This window comes from Mauremys mutica, chromosome 21 (assembly GCF_020497125.1).
Source record: "Mauremys mutica isolate MM-2020 ecotype Southern chromosome 21, ASM2049712v1, whole genome shotgun sequence".
Classification (NCBI taxonomy): Eukaryota; Metazoa; Chordata; order Testudines; family Geoemydidae; genus Mauremys; species Mauremys mutica.
Genome location: NC_059092.1, coordinates 13,955,998 through 13,978,922, shown reverse-complemented (window position 1 = coordinate 13,978,922; position 22,925 = coordinate 13,955,998). Strand labels below are relative to the sequence as shown.

Below are 22,925 nucleotides of genomic sequence, written 5' to 3'. Positions count from 1 at the left end.
TCCGCGCCTTACAGGGCGGCCAGAGCAGCAAACAAAACCAAAAAAAAAGCGGCCGTGCCGCCCTAGGACTGGGCGGAAGCCGCCCCCTAGAATCTGCCGTCCCAAGCACCAGCTTGCTCAGCTGGTGCCTGGAGCCGGCCCTGACTGGGACGTCATGGTCCAGCTGCCCTAGGCCCCCAGGACCACTGCTAACTCCACAAAGACACCCCAGTTGCTCAAGCGCTCCCCGGCCCACGTCTCCCACCTTTGGGAGCACGCTGGTTGACACTTGCCAGTTGACGCACACACCACACTGCTTTGCAAAAGGGGATCCTAAGCCAATTCCTCTTCACTCCATGCATCTGAAGAAGGGTTATGCCCAAATAAATCTGTTAGTCTTTAAGGTGCCTCTGGACTCCTCGTTGTTTTTGTGGATACAGACCAACATGGCTACCCCCTGATACTTGAGGTAGAAAGAGTTTCTTTAATAAAAGTAACCTAGCATTAATTTGAGAAAGCAACACAAGCGGGATTCATAAACATAAAAGCATGAACAAGACACCCTCCCCAGAGTACACTGGGCAGTGTCCTTTGCTCCAGGTTGTTAAGTCCAACACCAAACTCCCTATAGTGTGCACCCCCCACCCTGCCAATCCCCCACTCACAGTCATTGTCCCTGGTCAGTGCAGACCTAGAGTTCAGAGGTGCACCTGCACGAATTCGCCTCCTGCCGTGAGTATGTGGTGGGGGTAAAAGCCACCATGCTCCCTCCACTGCTCACCACCTCCCCCCTCTGCTGTAACCTCTCCCAGTCAGTGATTTAGTGATGTTCAGTTCTGGGCAGAATACAGTCCTATCACAGCTGATTTTAAGCTCTGGTTGAGTATTTAAAATAACAAACAGACTCTTAATAAAGCCTATTTAGCTCTAGTCTTTGAAGAGTAGGGAAGAACAGGTTAAACCAGTCGAGAAAGAACCCCTGGAAAAGGTTTTCAATCCTCTGGCTGGAACACTTGCTCCCCTCCTCTGCTTTTCTTTCACAGGGCTCTGGCATTTGAGCCCCTGGCTTAGCGAGGTTCTTTCAATAGCATGTGAGCCCCTCATTTGGGACAGGTTCAGCATAGTCCTGCTTCCCTGTATTCCTACAATTATTACAACATTGGTAACCATATTTCACTACCCCTGCATTCAGTACTAAGGTGATTTGTACCCTAATACCAGCCAAAGTTGATCACTTTGATACCGCTGTGTCTGCTGAATATCTAAGGAGGGCAGGAGAAAACTGTATTTATATAAACACACCCAGAGTCTCTCCCTCTCCAAGCTAGCTGCCAGGGAGCATTCATTCAGACCCTGCTTATAATTATGGCACCTTTCATCCAGCTGGCTTTGAGTAAGAACCTTCCCCAGGCCTTAGCTCATCCTGATTCTTGCTCACGTGTGCAGGACTGAATTGACCAATTGTCTGGCATCTGTTTTGCTCCTTTCGGTCCTTGTTAAGATCATTTGACTAAAGGCAACGGGGATGTAGGTGGCCCTCGGTCCTTCCAGGCTGTTTCTATTGGGTAGTTCCCAGCTCTGAAAGCTCAAGGCAGAGAGGGTGAATTTATGGCCTTTCACTAACTCTTTCCAAGTGGGTTAAATATTATAGTGGTAGAAAATGAACACTGGCTTCTCTTTCCCCTCTGCAGGTGCGCATGGAACTCCTGTTGGTGTGAGATTTGTGGGCTGCTGGGAAGAGATAAGCACCATGGGCTCCATTCCCCTTAAAAAGGTTAAAATGTATCATCAGAAATTATCCTCAGTCTTTGAAAGCCCCCCTGATATTTCAAAGTGGCTTTCAGGTGGTTACCTGCTCTACGGCATGTTCTTCAGCCAGCAGCCGCTCCAGGATCACGTCCAACAGGCGGGCATAACACAACGAGTAACGGCATCAAATCACTGAACGGGGAACTGCTGGGAGCCCTGCATTGTGTATTTTGGGTTCCCATCAAGAGCATTGCCAGGTTCTTGGGATTTATAGTTCTTATAATTCCCCCATGTTCAGGTGTGAGGCAAAGGGAGAGTTGGCAGCTGGAGCCTAGTACGGGAATGTGGGGTTGGAAGGGAGTGTGGGGGCACTAGGGTGACAACACACATTTCTCGTTGCAACCACTGTGGAAGGAGATGGCTCTGGGTGAGGCCCCCCCCCCCCACCGCTCATTCTTGCGTCGTGCTTCATATTCCACTTCCATTCATGTTTAGTTTTATCTACTGGAAGAAAATGCTCCGTTGCATCACTTCCTGCAACCGTTGGCATGCGCTTCCATCCTAAACCCTCCCTTTCCCCGAGGCACAGACTATCCATGTGTGTTGCAAACAAATGTTGGTTATTTATTATACACAGATTCCTTCAGCACATCATCAGATTGGAATTTTGTGATTACGACTTTATTTCAAGCAGTAAAAGAGTTTCCCTTCCCCCAGCACAGGGTTAGTCTGTTGTCCACGGTTCTTCAGGTTAGTTGTTTGCAATAACCTGCAGTGTGTAAAGCAAAGAGGGAGGGGCGAGGGATCAGACCAGAAAACTAAGAAAATCTGTAAACAGGGTCATCAAGACTCTACAAATTCTCCCTTTAAATACATAAACCAGTCCTACAACCTTCTCTTTTCCTAAGTATTTAAGAGAGGTGATTTGGCTTCTGAGTCATCCTTTATGTTAAGGGTTCATTTATAGTTAATAAATATTTGACAACATTATAATCATGAGCAGTATGTGTTACTGATTACCATACTAATAGATGATAGCTAATTAAGTTGTTGGACATCAATTAACATTTATTAAAACTCTAAATATACCCTTAATATAAAGTGTGAAAGATTTATTCCAAAGCTTTGGTTAGAAATAAAATCATTTGGATAGTTCCATTCAACAGGAAGACACTTCACCTTCGCTGCAGGAACTAATTCCCTAGAAACAAGACAACATTTTCTTTTGGTGTGTTAAGGGATTGTCTATGGGGTGAAGTTATTATGGAATATGTAAGGGTGTGAATTTAGATGTGCACCAGGTATTCTGGGGGAAGTGTGTCCACATGGGAAGCTACTGCTGGCCAATTTATCCAGATAGCCAAACCCTCGGTCTTGAACTGTTTTGTGGGTGTTTTGTTTTACCCCGAATGACCATTTAGAAGTTCATAGCAGAATTTGTTCTTGCTCAGGAGCAGACACTAGACCCTTACCGTAGCGATCCAGCTGTTGAAAGCGGAGACTCGTGTGAAAACGGAGGGTTTCCGGTAATAATTACAGCCTAGCGCAGAGCCGAAGCTGACTACGCCATGCACTTCCCACGTGCCATCAGCACTTCTGCAGTTCAGTGGGCCACCAGAGTCCCCCTGCAAGGAAGGAGAGGCACAATCATTGAACGCCAGTTTGGAAAAATCCATGTATTTCTATGGTGCATGAGAAGAGAAGTCACTATCACGGGTTTTGTATAGTGGGAGATGAGACATGGGAGAAAGGCAGAAGTGTGAATGAAATGAATATAGGTTCTCTCTTATGAGATGGCTTCCAGCTGCCATGTTTCAAAGCCCATCTAGAAGAGGTAGATCCTAGTACCCTGCCCCATCTTCAGCGTCCCTTCCCATAATGCAGAACTCTCTAAAGCCACGCCCATAACTGCCAAGTTCTCTGGACTCACGTTGCAGCTGGAGATCACCCCGTCGCCGCCTGCACAGACCATGGTGGTTTTTACTGTGCTACCCCACCAGGCAGGCAGGGAACAGGTGGCGTAATCCACCACGACCAATGGCCCTTGCTGCAGTATATCTGGGAGAGCGCCGTTTGCTGCGAGAGAACAGAAACAAGGGAGCAGCATTAGCTCCTGGCAGTCAAGAAACAGCAAAATAACATGTCCAGGTACAAGAGTCAACAGGGATTCCAAGCACAGAGGGGTTGCAGAATCCAGTGCTTATTGCAGCCCTCCTTCAGAAAAGTGTCTGAACTAGATGGATAATCCTCATCCATTTTAACAATGGCTCTCTGTCACTATCGCATGGGAAATCAGCTGGTGGCCTAGCACCTTAACATTTACATATCAGCACTTTACTGGTGGTAGCATCAGCAAACAGGCCAAGGAATGAATAGGCACCGGAAAAAAAGCATTATTCCAGTCAATCCCAAAGGAGATGTTAACACAGACGGATTTAGTGTTCCCACTGAGCTGTATTAACACTTACTCTGCAGCCTTCCCCATCCTGTGACGTAGCAGACCACGCCAGAGGCCAGGAGACTGTTGGCCGGGGGGAGGCAGGCCGGCTGGATTTGATTGCTCCGGGCGACGCTCTGGGAGAGTTTGATCAAAGCGATGTCGTTGCTGTGTTCCCGTGTGCACAAGCCGGGGTGGAGGAGGGAGCGCGCAGAGAGGGAGAGTGGAAGAAAACACAGACCCATTAATACGCAGCGTTTATCGAGGGCTCTGTCTATTCAAAAGAGGGGCCCCTGCCTTTAGGGGGAGGAATGTCCTCAGGCCATGGCAGAGGCGTCCCACCCCTTGGCATTGCCCATACCACACCCACACTCATGCCTTGGTGCCCATAGGCCCTGGTGGAGCACCTTGATTTTCCTTCCCCGTGGCTCAAAAGCCATGTGGAAATCCAGGCCCAGCATCTGCAGCTCCTCTGCCCACACAGGGCTCAGTTTGAGCGGCTTGGCCTGTCTCTGTCAAGCTTTGGGGTAAACACAACCTGTGACTGTGAGAGCTTCTGGAGAATATATAGAGGGGCTCCTGGAGCTTCAGACTCGTCAGGGTTGCCTGATTTAAAGCACTCGTTTCCATTCATCTCCCTGTGGTGGGTGGGCGTCTCCCTACAGAGATGCCCATGCTGTTACCGACTCTTCCTTCTCCTCACAGACTCCCAGGCGATGGCCTGTCAGCCTGGGGCTTCCTTCTCAGGCTGGGGCAGGTGTTCTGTCGGGGCCGGGGGAGTGAGACCTTTGGCTCTGTCTTGGAATCCCCCCATGGATAAAAGAGTTCAAGAGGCATAACTTCTCCTCCTCCAGTCTGTGCGGCCCTTGCTCCACCTCAGACACTTGCCTTAATGCCCCACGGCCCTGTTGGAGCACCAGGACTTTCCTTGTGTGAGGTTTGTGTTTCAGTTTATTGCTGAGTCAGCATCCAAACATACAAGGGCTCATCTGGTGTGTGAGAGCATCAATGATTCCATGTTTTTCTTTTTACCACTCACAGTTTGCCAAAACCCTTCCCTCACAGTAGGGCAGTGTGCTGTGTCTTTCCTCTCCAGACAGGGGCGGCATTTAAGTAATTTTTGAAGCCTTCCTGAGCCTAAATAAATATCATTATATTGTGCCCAGTAACTGCTAGACTGAGGTGTAATAAACAAGTGGAATCTAAAAGTGTTGGCTGCAGCTGGACACAGCCTAGCTCTGTTTAATGGTGTTCAGCCCTACGTTTGGCAGATGACACAATGTTGTAAGTTTCTCAACTGCTTGGTGTTAAGGCCCTGAATGGAGGCATTTCAACCCTGGGCAGTTAGCATTATATCACAGTGCCAATCTATTAATCCATGATATGCTCACACTTGAATACTACGTGCAGTTCTGGGCACCCCATTTCAAAACAGATCATTAGAATTGGAGAAAGGCACAGAGAAGGTCAATAAAAATGATTAGGGGTATGGAACAGCTTCTGTATGAGGAGAGATTAATAAGACTGGGACTTTTCAGCTTGGAAAAGAGATGCTTAAGAGGGGATATGATAGTCTATGAAATCATGACTGGTGTGGAGAAAGTGTTATTTAACCCTTCACCTAACCCAAGAACCGGGGGTCATTAATAGACAGGAGGTTTAAAACAAACATAAGGGAGTATTTCATCACACAAAACAACTAGATAAGTTCCTGGAGGACAGGTCCATCGCTGGCTATGAGCCAAGATGGTCAGGGATGCAGCCCTGTGCTCTGGGTGTCCCTAAGCCTCCGACTGTCACTTGATGGTTGGCCTGTTCTGTCCATTCCCCCTGAAGCATCTGGCATGGCCACTGTCCGAAGATAAGATACTGGACTAGAGGGACCATTGGTATGGCTGGTCTTATGTCCTAGTTCTTGTACTACTGTCTGGGGAAGCTGGGCTTGGCCACATACGTGGGGACACAACGCGCAGAAAGTTGGAAACTGAGCTGATTAGCGGAGCTAATGCACTAGGACGTCAGCAGAACCAAGGAGTCCTTCAGCAACGTGGCATCAATCCAAGTTACTAATAATACTTTGCACTTCCAGTAGCACCTTCCATCTGAGGATTTCAAAGGACTTTACATACATTAAACGTATGTATTAAATGAACCTCTCCGCACACCTGTCTGGTGAGAGCTCTCTTCACCCACTGCTAAGATGCAGGAGACGCTGTTGGGTCGAGCAAGGCAGCTGTTAAGCAGTGCACAGCTCTGCCATGCAGCCATTGAATTGAATTCAGTTGCAATAGCTGGAATTTGGCCAGGACACTGGGGTTAATTCACCTGCACTCTTACGAAACCTGCTGTGGACTCTTTAACAGCCACACGTGGTCAGCATCTCAGGTGAATGTGTCTGAAAGTTTCTGAGATAGTGGAGGCTGAAGGCATCACTTCATTACTGGGGAGGTGGCTCCTGCACTGGCCTCTGTCCCTTTAGGGGTGATGGGCGTCTGCTCGCTGAGCCAGGCGTGCCCATCCTCCATAATGTGACAAGGGTTTGAACTGGGGGAAGGGTTCACCATTCCCCACATCCTGTCTCTCAGTATTTTGGAATCATCAGTTTGAACCTCTGCTGTAACAACTGGCTCCAGATTTGGAGCTGCCCCCAGCGTGGGGGTGTTTGGACCGAGGGGATTAGTTTGGTGCCATCGCTCTAATACTTTGTATAAACAGCTGCTATCAACATACCCGTTTGATACACGGTTTGCGTTCCAGCCTTCATGGACAATGATTTTTTCTGGACTGACTGCAACCGATCCTTCTTCAGTAGCCTTTAGGTTGTATTTGCCAAGAAACACTCGATAGGTCCGAGAAGAGCTGGGGAGGAAAAGGAATAGGGAGAGCTGCTCAGATATGTAGCTCCCTGCTTGCTGTGCAGTCACACGCCTCATTGGGAAGGGCGGCCAATGGGTCTCCAGTGGGACCCCTCTGAAACCTGCAGGTGCCAGCATGCATTGAGCTATATTAACAGCCGTTTGTTGGCTTAAGATGGAGCACTGCATGCTGGAACCTATAGTCACTAGAGGCTGCACCTCCACATGGTCCTCTGGCTCCTGCCAAGATTCCTGCTAAACTTGGGCCCCAGCTGATCTTCAGAGCATGAGGCTGCCGTTTCCAGGCGCACCTGAGCAATTCAGAAGGCCTCTCTGGTAGGGTGACAATGTCTATTACAAAAGCATCTCCACTGGTACATAGGTGTGTGTAATAGTATTGTGCACCCTGGCAATCCTACCTCACACACAGCCAGCCAGTGGGAGCTCAGATCTGCTCTGATGATGCTTCCTGTAACTGCAGTGGTAGTAACCAGCTCCAGTGCATGTGAGCACTGGAAACAGGCCTGTACTGAGCTGCTGGGTAGGGGAGCTGCCCTTGACTGAGGCATTTAAGGTGATAAAGTCAAAGCTGATCACTCCCCTCATTTTTACGCCATCTCATACCCTGAGAACAAGAAGCTCTCACTGACATTGAAGGCTGGTGATTTTAAAACCAAAGGGAATATTTCTTCATGGAAGTGGGTGAGCTAGTGAGCCTCTGGAACTCACTGCTACATGTGCTTGTAAAGAGAGCCCAGCTGATTTAAAAAAGGGCTGGATAATTTAATAACCCATAGCTATACATGCAAAAATAAAGCCAACAGTGCAGGGCATGGCATAAACAGGGGAAGAGGAATGAAGTTTTCCCCTTCCAGTGTATCATCAGGTAGGGGCCACTGCCAGAGACAGGATCTAGACTTGTGGGGTGGAGAGCCTGTTATTAATATGCTTTGGCTTTCTCTTTCCCTCAGAGCATTTACAGCTTTCTGCACGGTGATTCAAAGAAATGATTCTCCGGGATTCTGCAGCTAACGTACCTGATGCAGTGAGCAGCTGTCAGGACCCAGTTGGGTGCAATGAGGGTTCCCCCACAGGTGTGACGCCAGGTGCCACTGGAACTGTATTGCAGGGACACCTAGGAACGATACGGTAAGAATGCTACTCACGGATCGACCTCTCCGTCTGTTGGGAAGGTGAAAAGCTGAGCACCCAAGTGCTCCGGATCCAGATCACTCGCTTGTGAAAAGGCTTTTTTCCAAAGTTTCATTTAGGTGCTGCTTTCCCAAAGCTATTTACTAAGCATGGGCCAAACGGAGGGTTGTCTTAGCTACAGAAGAAATGGGTTCATGAAACACCTCTGTGTCACTCTGTGTAGAAATAGGTCCCTGTAGGTGGTTTGGGGTTTTTGTTTTTTAAATATTTCACTGGGTTTAGTGGGTGAGTGACCTGATCATGGAAATGGAATCTAGGGAAACAGGGATCTGGGAACTCCCAAGTTGTCACTTCCATTTTGCCTTTGACTCATTGTGTGACCATGGGTGGGTTGCTTAGCTTCTCTGCCACCGTTTGGCCAGATATGCCATGGGGATTCTATCAACTTTACAGGGTGTCATTTATTAACCTTTGAACAGGTGAAGAGCTACATAGGTGCGACTTTTTCAATGTATTCTAGGAGTTAAATAGTCTCTATTTTCAGACACCGGTTACTTGCTGAGCATGGCTCTGCATACCCAGCAAAATGTAATGACATCGATCTCTTGTTCCTCTGGAGCTTTCATCCTGATGAGTCCCAGCATGCTTTGACACTTAGCTGACCTATCAGCTGTAGACAGGAATCACTTTACTCCCCCGTTAGTTCCTTAAAAGAGCACAGTAACGCTGCACAGCCGGAAGGTTAACAGTCGTCATTAATTGGTACCTCGTCTTTAGCACCTGGCGCATGAGGAGCTCCAGGATTGGCAAATGAATCCTGACACGCCCCCTTGGGAGGAGGATCATAAACTGAGGTACCGTGTCCCAAAATAACATGTCAGTGTCATTTCCCAGCATGCTCTTTGTTTGCTGTTTAGTGATAAGCTTATCAAAGCACTCACCACAAGGCCCTGGGCGCAAAGAGAGCCAGTTCCCACACCCATTGAAGCCAGGGTGAGTTCCTCCTCCCTCTCTGATTTCAATGGGAGCTGGCTTGAGTGCTAAGTGACTTGCTTAAGGTCAGGCAGTGAGTCAGTGGCAGAGCTGGGGATAGAACTCAGTACTCATATCCCTTCCTGCACCTTAAGCACAAGGCCAGTTGTCCTTGTAGTGTGTCCCATTCAGAATACAGCCATGATACATCTACACGGTCAACCACTTCATTGCCTTTGTAGGCTGAGCTCACCTCACACCCCAGGGGTCCTTAAGTTGCATTCTCCATTCTACCCCCCAAGCTCCTCGTGTGCTGCCCTCCCATCCCCCTCACATCAGGGATACGTGTAAACAATTCCGCTTGTATAATTTGTTAAATTATTTCATTCCTTCGGGGGTCAAAATCTTCCACTCCCTTGGCATGATGGGCAGGGCTGCGATCTGGGGTGTATTGTTACACTAGACGGGGTCAATGGCTGCCATCAACTGCTTCTTTGATCTATGTCTATTATTATAGACCCAGCTAAAGCTGCTGGGTCAGCTAACCCGATGCAGGGGGCTCCAGGTGTCCTCAGCCTTTCTGCCTTCTCGTTTTCTGATTTTTACTCATCTCAGACCACTGACGCCTAGAACATTCCCTTGGAAGTTTGGAATTGATCGGAGACCGTATTCAAAAGTTATCGCATGACAAACAGGGAAATGCCATCAACATGAGCATAGGCTGAGCAAAGCAAGTCCCAATGTAATGGGAAGGCAACGTGGCTCTAGGTATCCTGGACTGGGCTAAGGAAAGCCGGGAATCACTAACCTGCCAGGGCCAGCTGAATGGTCTCGCATCTTCTCCTCCAACCACTCTGGTCAAGAGAGGCGGGTAGGCGGGATCCCCACAACTGAGGGCTGCAAGGGACACAAGATGGGGTTTGCTTTAGAACAGCTGAAGCCACCAACCAAAACTGACCTGATCTTTGTGTTACACATGGTTGAACTGCTCTTCTTCAGTGTCAGGGGCCCATCTGGCGACCTCTCTATCGATACAGATATTTCTAAGCCATAGTCCATTCTGACCCTTACATTGTGCCCATCACTCTGATATTTGAGCACCTTCAGGCTGCTGGTCAGTGTCAGAACCACAGGCTCAAGCTAGAAATCTGCGGTTGGTAAAACGATGAAAACCTACGTCTAGGCGGGATACTTACCCCCAGCGGCCAGCGTCAGGGTAGCGAACAGGATACCGATCATGGCGCCGTGTAGCTGTGTCAGGAGCAGCGCCTCTGCTGAGCCCTCTTATGTGGCTGAAGTGCTTATCTCTGGGAGATACGGCCTGGGAGAGGGGGCGTCCGGCTCAGTCATCAGTGGGAAGGTTTCGCACCCATTGGACATTTTCCTGTGTGTGCAAATGCTAAAAAAAGCTGGACCTTGAGATACAGGCTTCTGCTCTGCCTTGTGTGGGGAGCGCTGCGTGAGCCGGATTTTGTTTGTTGCAGCTGTTCACTCTCCCACTACCTTGAAGTCTGGTGACAAATATGGTGGCTGGAAGGGAAAATTACCTGAATTTGGGGAGGGTGTAAATCTCTGCCCCGGCAAGTCCTGGGGGACCCCCGCAGTCCACAAGGTCCTCCAGGAGCCTCTGGTGTTGCAATGGAAGGATCGGGCTCAGGGCAAAGCCGTGGGGGCCTGGGTTTGAGGGTTAGGTAAGGTGGGGGCAGGGGTGAGGAAGGACATTTTGGCATGTGGCCAAAGGGGCAAAGGCATGCCGGGCGGGGGGGCGGCATTGACGAGACGGGCATTGGAATATTATTTGACCCTTGCCTAAGTGGCTTTTTTCAAGGTGTGAGATGCAGAGACCAGTGGGCGCTTGGGAGCAATAATTAGAGTCTGCAGCCCAAAAAATAGTGACACAAAGATAATTCCCCTCCACCCCACCCCCACCCACCGTCTCCTTCAGCCCCAAAGTAATTGGGAAGCTGGACACTGTATGTCAGAACTTTTCCACTGCCCTGGTAAAGCTCTTCCTGCTGGAAACTCACCAGGCTGCTGCATATGGGTCCCACCAACTTTTCCTTACCAAAAAAAATCCATCTTTGATTGTTGTCCAAACATTTCCCTGGTAATGATGGTTTAGGATATTAAATGGGACTGGGTCTTACAATCACATGTTGGGTTTCCACGTCATTTACTTGCTTCTGCTGCATTGGCAGAGCTGGTTCTTGAGCAGTGGTTAAAAAGCATGTAAATCCTTTGGCGGGGGGCAGGAAGCCAGGCTCCTCCAGACGTGCCAGTATAGTGCCTATTGCACTGTTGGTGCTAGATACATAATGTGGCTGTCTTACTCTTATTTGCATGGAGAAACTGCCCATTAATTGATCAGTTCTTGGGGGATCTTTCTATCTACTCGTTATCCCATGTCACTGTAGTATCTGAGCACCTCACACTCTGTAATGTATTAGCCTCACATGAAGTTCTGTTGACCCCATATTAAAGCTGGGGCACCCAGGCACAGAGACGCTATGTGACGTGCCCAAGGAAGTCAGTGGCAGAGCAGGGAACAGATGCCGGGTCTCCTGAGTCCTACACCATGGCTATAATCAGATCAACTCTCTTCTCTCAGGGGGATGGCATACATTTACGCTTCCAGTCCGGCTCAAGTAAAGAAACTTGTTGCAGTAGATTGTTTGAGCTACTTCAGTCCTGTCTGTTACCTCAGCATGTGCGCTCAACTCCCATTAAACTTAACCTCAGCCCCATCTCCAGACTAGGACCTGAACGCCTTCCCCAAGACCTTTGGTTCTGCAGCAGTTGTTGCTCATTACCTTGCTGTTCTGCCTTGATGGCGGCGCTCTGCAATGCACCCAGGATGGCTCAGATTTGAGATGAGTTTGGGCTCAGTATCAACCCACAGCAGAGGAATAGTTGAACACAGGGCAAAACCCACTGCAGACTTTGGAGCCATTAATCCATGTGCGCTGGGAAGACCCAGCACACTGGCAGGGGACAGGTGGCAAATAGCGCTGTGTGTGCAACAGAAATGGGGTTGTTTTTAACCAGTGTGCTCAATTCCCCAGTGTCACGGGCACTTTAATTTAGACAGGCCAACTGACATACAGAGAGCAGGGGATGGTGGTGAGCAGGGTGCCTGTGAATATTTTACAGTATTGCCCGTCTGCAATGTAGGTCATGTAGTGAACCTAAAAGTCACCAGGAGGCGCTGTTTGGCGCGCATGGATTGCGTGCTGCCCCTTCATTGCCGGGCCCCTCTGCTCTAGCTCTGTGAAGCCTCTTGCTCGATCTTAGTGTCTCTGCTCATGACCACTAGCCCTCTCTGTGCTCCCCAGGAAGGAGGGAGGTGTTAACCCCATTTTGCCTAGAGAAGAATGACGAGGTGGCTCATGTGAGGTAACAGTGAATGGCCTAGAACTCAGCCATGCCTGGTTGCCAGCCCCGGGCACCCTTAAGAGACGCTGTACAGAGTAAGAGCCACATCTTTTCTCTTCCCCTCACCCTTAAAAAAATAGTCTCGAGAGCCCTGATTGCAGTCAGCCAGGTACCGTGCCACTGCCCATGGGCAGGTGGGGCAGGGTTCCAGGAGCCCACAGAGGGATTCTGCAAAGCCATGCGCCCTTCCCCAGTGCACAGGTGTTTTTGAAGGAGCAGGTCAGGGGAGGGTTGGATCTGGCGGGTCTAGGCCTGCATTAATCTCCTAGCCACTCCCCTACACAACAGGGCAATTTCCTGCATCATCCATGAAAAATCCTTATCGAATTAAGGTTAAGTAGCTCTGGCAGCCATTAGAAATGCAAAGTTTATGTCTTATTGTGGAATTGTACACAACTTCTCTAGCGGCGCGAGGTGACCAGTGTCAACCCTGGGATGTGTTTTGAGCCGCAAAGGGCTATTTGAAACAATGGGCCAGAAAAGAATGAACTTTTAGGACAAACAAATTTAAGTGGGCTTCCCAGAACTTTGGTGGGGGGGGGGGGGAGGTGAATGCAAATGTACAACCACCCCTCCTTCCCAGTTATGCAAAAGCCCAGCCTTCTGAAGCTATGCCCTGAGGAAAGGACCTTTGTCTGCTGATCACCTGTTACATGAGGACAAAGCAAAGACCCAGGCCTTATAAAGGAAAAACAAAACCTATGTGTGGTTGTTCTTGTTCTGAGCTAAAGCAGTTGTGAACTTGGAGCCTCAGGAGAAAACCGTGCATAGGGTTTGAAGGAATTGGGTCAAATTGGGTCAATAATATGATATTCTTAACCTCTTTCAGAGGGTGTGGCTGGAGAGTCTTGCCCGCATGCTCGGGGTTCAGCTGACCGCCATATTTGGGGTCGGGAAGGAATTTTCCTCCAGGGCAGATTGGCAGTGTCCCTGGAGGTTTTTCGCCTTCCTCCGAAGCATGGGGCAGGGGTTGCTTGCTAAAAGAGTGGGTAGATCGGCTAATGTGGCCTGCATCTTGCAGGAGGTCAGACTAGATGATCATAATGGTCCCTTCTGATCTTGAATTCTATGATTCTATGATTCTATGACTGACTCCTGCCAGTGCCCGTTGGCTGTAGGAGCTGATTTCCAGTAAGCTTATTAGCAAGCAAGTAGGTTCTTTTATTATTTTTAATTATTTCCCTGTAATGCTTTCACCTGAAGAATAAATGTGCTTGCTTAGAAAGGGCTGCGGGGTAACTTAACTGTGGGCCATTACTCTGGCTGTGGCTACACTTAGCACTTCAAAGCGCTGCCACGGTAGCGCTGCCGCGGCAGCGCTTTGAAGCACTAAGTGTAGTCAAAGCGCCAGCGCTGGGAGAGAGCTCCCAATTTTCACACCCTGCTGCAGCGCTGCAAATTTGTAAGTGTAGCCAAGCCCTCTGTTAGTAGCCTCTGGAGAGAAAGCGACGGGCAGATGCTGGCTGGGTTAGGCAGTCTGGCTTGCTGGGGCTAGCACAGTGTAGGCAGGGAACAGTGCAGCCTCGAAATACCCCTGTCAGAAATGGGAAAGATGCAGGTTTCTGCCCAAGCGAGCTGACGGCAGGGGAGCCCACCGAGGGGGAATACAGCCGCAGTTGCCCTGCACTGTGCCAGGGTGCACAGCAGCCAGCAGGGAGGGGCTCCATCGCTTTGCCTCGCCTCCCTCCATGGTTGGGGATCTCCAGCAGCGCACGTCTCAGCCACACCAGACCGGTGGTGTTAACGGAGACAGTAACTTGTCATTTTAGCCCTGTGTTCCCTCAGACAGCTCTACTGCAGGAGCTAGCAAAGCATCCGGGGGCATCCAAACATCTCTTTCAATGTAAAAATGAAAGGTTCAGGCAGAGAGTGATCCCAGGTAGGACCAACACCTTCCCCCCTCCTTTGCTTTGCTGCCTGTGCATAACAAAAAATCTTCCTTTGAGTGGTTGTGCGGAAATGAGGCCACAGGAATGTGCTATGCGGTTTTGCAAGCACAGGCCCATAAAGGTATGGGTGAACGGGCTTCCCTCTGCCCCAGAGGGAAATGTCTTCTATTCGTTCAAATGGAGCCTGAAGTTACTGACCAGTAAGACAGGGGATACGTTATAGTTACACTCCACAAAGAGCCAAGCCTGGTCGTGTGCAACTGATGCAGTTTTGTGGGCTTGCTGATTTGGGATGCAGCACCGGCGAGATAATGCCGTTGTATACGTCAATGTATCAGCATCCGAAAGCAAAGCAATGCACCTTTCACTACAGCTTTATGTACGGATGCCAGAATAGCTTTGATCATTTCGCTGCTGAGCTGATACCCTTATTTTTAGCCCAGCCCGGGCTCACCCATCCTTTAGCAATTGGCTGTTGGAGGTACAGACCGTATCTCTGTTGTGTGTTTGGACAGTGCCTGGTGGAACAGCACTGGGAACGCTAGGTTCTGCTGCAGTGATAGCGTAGTAAGGGCAACCATCTGCTTTCAACTCTTGCCTATTGATATTCACATGATTCCATAGCTGAGTCTCAGGTATTTTCTCCCCTGTGTAAGAACGCCTGGGAAAAGATAGGGGAAGGGATAGCTCAGTGGTTTGAGCATTGGCCTGCTAAACCCACAGTTATGAGTTCAATTCCTGAGAGGGCCACTTAGGGATCTGGGGAAAAATCAGTACTTGGTCCTGCCAGAGAAGGCACAAGGCTGGACTTGGTAACACTTCAGTGTCCCTTCCAGCTTTATGAGATAGGTAGATCTCAATTCGTTATTCTCCATTAGTGTAACTTAACTGAAGTCACTGGCACTGTGTGTATTTATTGTAAATAAGTACCCATGTGTCCGACACATTTCAAGCAGCCTCTGGACCAAGGAACATTGTGATGAGACCATTTATTAGGGTTTCCTGGGATTTACAATCAATGAAATGAGCCGGACTCTTCAGTTGAGATTTATTTTCTGGCAACGGGGAAAGAAAAGAAGCAGCGTTAATCATTTTTTAAAAAATAAGTTACAGTTTCACCCTAAACCAGACTAAATGGTTCCCACTAAAGTAAGTTCTTATTTACAAACCCACTCGGAAGCATCAATCGCGCTCTCCTACTGGAGGAGCGTAACAGATACTGTGGCAAATTGAAACAGATGGGCCCCAAGTCCTGGTTACCCAATTAGATTGTTACACATGCAACAAGCTGGTCATAAAACTGGGAGATTTCTTTATACATGTCAAAGAGTGTCCTAACAGGTGACCACCATCCTCGAAAGTAATGTCCGCATCTGAGGCAAAGCCCTGATACCGAGTTAAGTGTCTCTGGGTTGCCTGCTCTCCTACGGGCATTTACAGCACTGTAGACTGTTTCTAGGCCAGGAGGCTCGAAGCTAGGGCCTAAATAAATGGCTGGACTTTCAGAGTTGCCGATTACCTAATAGCTCTCACTGAAATCCCACTGAAATCAGTGGAAGGTCCTTGGTGCTCTGGCTACTTACTTCAGCCCCTAAGTAATGGCTTAGGACACAAGAATGCCTCATTTTTGTAGGACAGCAGCAAAACCATTTGCTGTGTAGAGATGGCACCAAAGATGGGCCATGGCTGTTCATAGATTCATAGACTCTAGGACTGGAAGGGACCTCGGGAGGTCATCGAGTCCAGCCCCCTGCCCTCACCGCAGGAGCAAATACTGTCTAGTTGTGATCCTGCTCCAAACTTCCCCAGAGTCTGAGGGGTTTGGTGCAGGCCTGTACATTTGATTTAATCAGCTAGAACTGACTGAAAAAGAAACCGAAATAGCAGTTCTGGGATGGGTCAGCCGGCAATCATTTCCCGTAAGTGTGCAGAAACCTAGTGAAGCACCTGGACCTTTGCTTTAATGGGCCGATACCTACCTCATTTATCCAGTCGATGTAGGCAGACACCCGGGTGAAGACGGTTGGCTTCTTACGAGTGTTGCAGCCCAGCGCAGACCCAAAGCTCACAATGCCATGTACTTCCCAAGCATTAGCACCATAGCAGTTCAGTGGGCCTCCAGAATCTCCCTGACACAACATAAAACAGAGAAACTCTTATATAGTAACAGTGCTTCTGGCTCAGGGATAAGGCTTGGCTGATTTTCTTAGTATTAAGACTTTGGGAGGATACAGAGAGAATTTTTTTGTCTAGTGTCCTGGATTTCTTCAAACTCTTGAAGACAATTCAGAGTGCCTTCACACTGTATTGTGGTCACGGTTCAAAAAGTCAGTATATGACCCGGCGTTGTACATAGGATACTACCATTTTTTCTCTATACTAGGCGTAGGAAATAACCGATAGCTTTGACTTGGATGTGTGGCCAACTTGTTCTATCAGAAGTGGGTGAATTAGCGTCTGCATGAAAATAAGAGGCTAATGTTCAGATAGGGGTGAGGCGAGCCCCTTCAGACTTCTTCTCCACCCACGCACTTCAGTTCTAACCTGCCACAGCTGCTTTAGTTCAGAGGATGGGCCTTGTGGCCAGCCATGAAGTGGATAAAGCTTTTACATTTGTGTTCTGCTTTGTCAACAGCATACATCAATCACCAGTGAAATGCAGCCACTCTGGAATAGCCAGATTAGCTCTTTCTGTTCAGCAGTTAGAAGAGACACTGGGATCTTATGAAAAGTACTATGGGACCTTTAATTAATTTGCATGGACCAAAAAGGACATGGGTTTGTAAGGTTGAGTTCAATCTGCTCCCTACCGCCCCCCGCCCAAAGAAGTAAATAACTTGGCTTGAGGGGTGACTTGATCCCTGCTTAGGTTTGAACCTGTAACTCCAGGGAGCGCCGTATCCCAAACTTGATACATGGACAGCTCAGCTGTGCCACAAAACTCACTCAGCTTGTCAGCAAATATCAGAGGTGCCAAGTCTCACTTTGAGGTCATTATCCAGAGGGCTTTCTTTGTTGAATTTTCATAGCTAGAGAGTCTCTAAGAGCCACTGAGATGCAGCTTTGAACCCATCAGCACATGCCCCAGTTCCTGCCAACTAGATTTGCTCACCTTCCTTGGGAGGTGATGAGAAAGGATACAGCATTACCATGCTGGGAAGACTTACCTTGCATCCAGAAACGACTCCATCTCCTCCGGCACAGACCATGGTTTCCTCGACCCTGAAGCCCCACCAGTCCCACTGACTGCAAGTGGCATGGTCCACCACAGGCAGCAGTGCCTGCTGGAGGACATCAGAGATGGGGCCGTTGGCTGGTGAATAGAGTGGATCACAAAAAAAAAAGAAAAAGAACCATCAGGAGCGTTTTACACAGGTGAGAAGCCAGGTCATGAGCTGTCTTCTACATACGTGAGGTTATTCAGAAAATGGAAACATCAGATTGACTGGCTATCAGTGACCACACAAGATACCAATATATGAAGGGTGCAAACAGCAAAGGAAGGAGAAGAATCACTGAGGGTGTGTAAAAGCATTATGGGAAGAAACTGAGTAAAGGTAAATTTAAGATGTTAATCAGAGAAGACTAGACTGGGCAAAGGACTAGAAACATACAGTAGGGAACAATGTTGCATTGTCAAGCAGGTAAATTAATAACTTTCTTCCTAAGTCTCTTCCACCCCTAACCTCTATGATTTCTTAGCTCTCCTGGGCGTCTGAGATCCGACCTGGTTCCAAGAGAAATCCAAGCTCAGACATCCCTGGGTTTCTGGTTCAGGAGCTCAGTCAGCCTGGAGGTACTGTGCCCTATTCGCTCTAGCACAACAATTCCAATCTTTCTGGCCACCTGCACCAGTTCCCCAGGCTTTGACCTCCACTGAACCAGCCCGTGCTCACTCTAGCCTTTCACAGTGCATGGGCTGTTCCACATCTTAGCCTTGTGAGAGGGCCAATGGCCATGGCGGGTCAGAGTGGGACCAGTGACATGGGAAACTCGCAGAGGAGGCTCATTGTTAAAACAGGTAGCCTGGAGTGACACTCAGCAAAGGCTGGAGTCTATCGGTACTGGGCCACGTCCGAGGAGCAGGGACCCCATGGCTGTAGGAGAAGATGCTCTACTCACTCCAGAGGCGTCCCCATCCGGTGACGTAGCAGGGGAAGTCTTGCGGCAGGATGGCGCCGCTTGCGGGCAGGCAGGCTGGCTGGATCGTCTCGCTCATTTCCACAGGCTCAGCTAGCTTGATCAGGGCAATATCATTGCTGAAACCCAAATCAGATCGGGAGGGGAAGTTTAAACCCAGCTGGGAAACACTGGGGCGCTTGAGAGACCCTCTGATTTCTTTTCTAGCTGAGTAAGATGTTCGATTTCTTGTTCTGTCCATGCTCAAGAGCAAGTGGACTCACTAACAACCTTCCTTTTCTCATTTCTAACCGCTGGATATCTATGTCTAATATGATGGTTCAGTCCTGATGATTTAGTTGGATTGGTCCTGCTTTGAGCAGGGGGTTGGACTAGATGACCTCCTGAGGTCCCTTCCAACCCTGAGATTCTGTGATTCTTTGATCCTTGGTGTGGAAGGCAGACCCACAGAATGGCTTAAGTCCCATTTTCAAAAATGACCTGTGTCCCTTTGACTTTCAGTGATATCTAGGTGCCTAAGTCACTTGGGCCTTTTTGAGAATTTTACCAACCACTTTTTTTGCACACTAAATATATGCCTTAGTTTGCAAACACTTTAAACTTGAGTTATGAGAATAAACCAAGTGTAATATCTGAGCCAGTCCAAAAAAAAAACAAAAACAAAAAACCCACGGACAGCCAACGTAGCCATAAAACAACTGCTGAGGTGTTTCTGCCTTAGCTGGGCCTGTCTGCTGAATTTGATTGAATTGATTTCACTTGAAGCGCGACATTCCATTACAAAAGCAATCCTTCCCGAGAACTACCTCACCAAATCGCATCTCGCACGGCAACCAGTCAGAAAGCGAACGCAACCAAAAATCTCCCAAAGCTTCCCAAAGGAAATACGTCATGTGACTCCAGGTCAAAGCAGCGATAGGCCGGCAGTGCGTTTGGGGCGGTGGTGGGAGAATGAGGATTGGTGACACTAGCCAATAATTCTCTTTACACACGATTGGCCCATCTGAATAGCAACTGTCCTTATTGCAGAGGCATGTGTTAACCCAAGTGGCTTTGGGGGCAATCAGTGAAATAGAGCCAGAACTGGCTGATTTGAGCTAAGCTTTGACAGCAGAATTGCTGAACGAGAGACAGAGCCCCCCACCAACACCCTGGGGCTTTAGCGGATTTACGCGGTCTCGGGGGGGTTCCATTTCTCATGGACAATGATCTTCTCCACAGCAGCGGCCACAGAGCCACGTTCCTCGACCTCCAGGTTTTGTTTCCCCAGTAGAACTCGGTATGTTCTGCTGCTGCTATAGGAACAAACGGAAGGAGAAAACATGGTTAAACTTAAACCTCTCTTGATTGCCTCCAAATTCCCAGCTTATCTGCTAGGCCTGGGATTAATGTCCTAGCTGTGACAAGGCCACCAATGAAAGCTAAGGAAGCAACTCCGTTAGTGGACAGCTATTAGCCTCAATGTGGATCAGGCACCAGATGAAGGCAAAGACCCACGCGCTCCTAGCATGAGTTGCGTATTCTCACGCTTGGTCTCCTCCCCCATCTTTTCTCACTTGGTTGCTTTTCTGCACTAAATACTTGGACTCTGAGCCCATTCCCTTAGCAAAAGACGTCAGCACCTAGTCTGTGCCAATGGCTTATCTGCCCTCTTTCGCCCACCATGGCTATTTGTTTATCTCAGTGGTTCTCAACCATAGGTACGCGTATCCCTGCAGTGCCGGCTTTATGCCGATTCCACCGATTCCCTGGAATCGGGCCCCATGCTGAAGAGGGCCCTGTGCCTAAGGGGCACCACTCCGGGGGTCTTCAGCAGCAGAGGGTCCTTCAGTGCTGCAGAAGACCCGGAGCGGACCCCCCGCCGCCAAAATGCCACTGAACCCCAGGACCGCCGCCAAGTATTCCAATTGGGCCCCGTGGGTATAAAGCCGGCCCTGTACTCCTGGGGGTGCGCAGAGGTCTTCCAGGGGGTACAGCAAGTCATCTAGAGATTTGCCTAGTTTTGCAACAGGCTCCATAAAAAGCACTAGCAAAGTCAGTACACACTAACATTTCATACAGACAGTGACTGGTTTAGACTGCTCGGTATACTATACGCTTAACTGTGAGGACAATATGTAGATTCCAATTGATTTGTTTTTATAATTACATGGTAAAAAATGAGACAGTAAGAAATGTTTCAGTAATCGTGTATCTTTGTGTCTGATTTTGTAAGCAAGTTGTTTTAAGTGAGGTGAAACTTGGGGTGCACAAGACCAATCAGACTCCTGCAAGGGGTACAGTCGGCTGGAAAGATTGAAAGCCACTGGCTTACTTGATGCAGTGGGCCGCAGTGAGGACCCAGTTGGTAGCAATAAGGGTCCCGCCACATGCGAGAGTCCAGACGCCATTTTTGTCGAATTGGAGGGAAATCTGGAATGCACCAAAATCATGAGGACGTTAGCCTGGATTTCACCCAGTGGTTAGAAAAATAAAGCCCCATCTTGGGCAATAATAATGCTGCGTCTTTACCTGCCAAGGCCAGCTGTGGGGAATGGCATCTTCACCTCCGACCACCCGGGCGACATAAGGTGGGTAGGCAGGGACGCCGCAGCTGTAGGCTGGGAAATGCAGCAGGGAAGAGAGATGAGCATTTACGAAGTACCAGAACCTCATACGGATGGCCTGACCCTATGCTCCTGTCTGCTAACCAGCTCAAGGAATCCCAAGTTAATCCGGGGATGTGGTTTTATTTCCTCCCAAACTCCCCCGCCCCCTGTCCACCCGTGTAACTGGATTGAGTGTAAGTTCTTCATCAAGCCAAGCTGGGCATCCGCAGAAGAGATGCTCACTAAAGGATGTGGCACAACATCCCAAGGAAACTTAGGAAGGAAGAGGAGAAGCCCTGCGTATGGTAATCCTGCATTCAATATGCTGTGGGCACTGACAGTAAATCGCACCAAGGAAATCCCCCAAGTTAACTGACCCAAATTTGGTACATTCTCAAGTGCAATTGTCAGAGTCTCAGGGACAGGTGTCCATACTGCAGCGGGTCACCTTGTCTGGAGTCTCTGTAGTGAGGCCAAGGTCGGCCTGGGCCATGGTAACTGAATTCCCATCTGGCACTTGGAAGAAGCCCCTGTGGAGCAGGTTTGAGGCACACCTACCGGCAGGAAGCTTGCTCTTTGCTCCAGCTTGTGGTGAGTGAGAGGCCTTGCGTCACCAAGGCTGTCATCTGGCAGCCCCTGCACTCATTTCGGGCCTCCCCCTCCCCTCCCATCCAAGGAGCCTGGAGTTACCACATAAAAAACTTACCATAGCCCAGGAGCAAAGTGAGGCACACAAACCCGAACATGGTGACGGTCTAGGCTGAGTGAAGGGGACTGCTGACTACTTATAGGGTAAGACCAGTTTGACCTGAAGCCAAGAATGGAGATTAGCCGCAGCATAGAACCAATACGTGGTGAGATAAATATTTGTTCCTAACCTTGGCAAGTTATCGTTCAGCAAACACGGTGCACTGGGTAGTTTAGAAGAAAAAGCAATGTCTTGCCTTTAAAATGGGCGACCTAGCAGGATTTATCGCGTTGTAGAGAGAACTGAAATCCTAGCTCTGAAAGGCAGGCATGACTGGGGCTCAGGAGGTAGGAAAAACATTACACCACAGTGGGGAAAAAGGATTGTTTAGCCCAAGGATGTCGGAACCAACCTCAGCCCTGAGATCGTCATACGTGGGCAGAGCAGGCAGGAGCACAGTGTGAGGGGCTCATACTTAACACCCACCAGCTGCATGCAGAGTGAACTGCAGAGAGCTCAGTTCCTCTTCCTTGTTAAGATGAAGAGTTGGGTCATCCCGTCAGGGAGCGGAGGTGTTTCAGAGCTGGTGATTGGATGCCTCTCGTGAGCCATTTGCAATCCTCATTGGAACGCCCTTCTTCTGGATGGGCTCTAGATGTTTCATGGTTTCATCTTGGTCACCTCTGAGCATTAAAGCCCCCATGGCACTTTTAGCAAGAGTATCTAGCCTATGACATTGACCTCAAGGTTTCTCCATCCTGCTAGCCTGGCTTCGGGTTGCTGCTCACACGTTCCTTTCTCAAGAGGAGTGGTTCCAAACCTTCAGAAGTTAACCATTGTACATGTCTGCAAATAAGACGAGCGTTAACTCTTGGTAACTCCCTGTCCATGGATGGTTGCCTCCAAGGCAGGGCCGGCTCCAGACCCCAGCGCGGCAAGCACGCGCGTGGGGCGGCCCTTTCCCGGGGGGTGGCAGGCTGGGCCGGCGGACCTGCCGCAGTCATGCCTGCGGGAGGTCCACCGGAGCCCCGGGACGACCGGACC

General features: G+C 49.2%; 2 protein-coding genes across 3 annotated transcripts; both read right to left on the bottom strand.

The window, feature by feature from the left end:
• Window positions 1-2,399: 2,399 nt before the first annotated feature.
• On the bottom strand, window positions 2,400-10,383 carry LOC123354373 (chymotrypsin-like elastase family member 2A). The gene is made up of 8 exons (XM_044996380.1): window positions 10,341-10,383; window positions 9,953-10,041; window positions 8,058-8,155; window positions 6,896-7,024; window positions 4,197-4,333; window positions 3,659-3,804; window positions 3,201-3,353; window positions 2,400-2,497 (listed from the first exon to the last, which is right to left on the bottom strand). The coding sequence occupies exons 1-8, from the start codon at window positions 10,381-10,383 to the stop codon at window positions 2,480-2,482; spliced, it is 813 nt and encodes a 270-aa protein (XP_044852315.1). The 3' UTR covers window positions 2,400-2,479.
• Window positions 10,384-15,439: 5,056 nt separating this feature from the next.
• On the bottom strand, window positions 15,440-22,026 carry LOC123354368 (chymotrypsin-C-like). Of its 2 annotated transcripts, none has more exons than XM_044996372.1 (8): window positions 21,900-22,026; window positions 21,117-21,205; window positions 20,920-21,017; window positions 19,778-19,900; window positions 18,588-18,724; window positions 17,633-17,778; window positions 16,445-16,594; window positions 15,440-15,520 (listed from the first exon to the last, which is right to left on the bottom strand). In XM_044996372.1, exons 1-8 carry the CDS (start codon window positions 21,937-21,939, stop codon window positions 15,503-15,505), a joined length of 801 nt encoding a protein of 266 aa, XP_044852307.1. In that variant the 5' UTR covers window positions 21,940-22,026; the 3' UTR covers window positions 15,440-15,502. The 2 variants fall into 2 exon arrangements, with proteins under 2 accessions (XP_044852307.1, XP_044852308.1); XM_044996373.1 differs by having other exon boundaries at window positions 19,778-19,897.
• Between the last annotated feature and the right edge of the window lie 899 nt (window positions 22,027-22,925).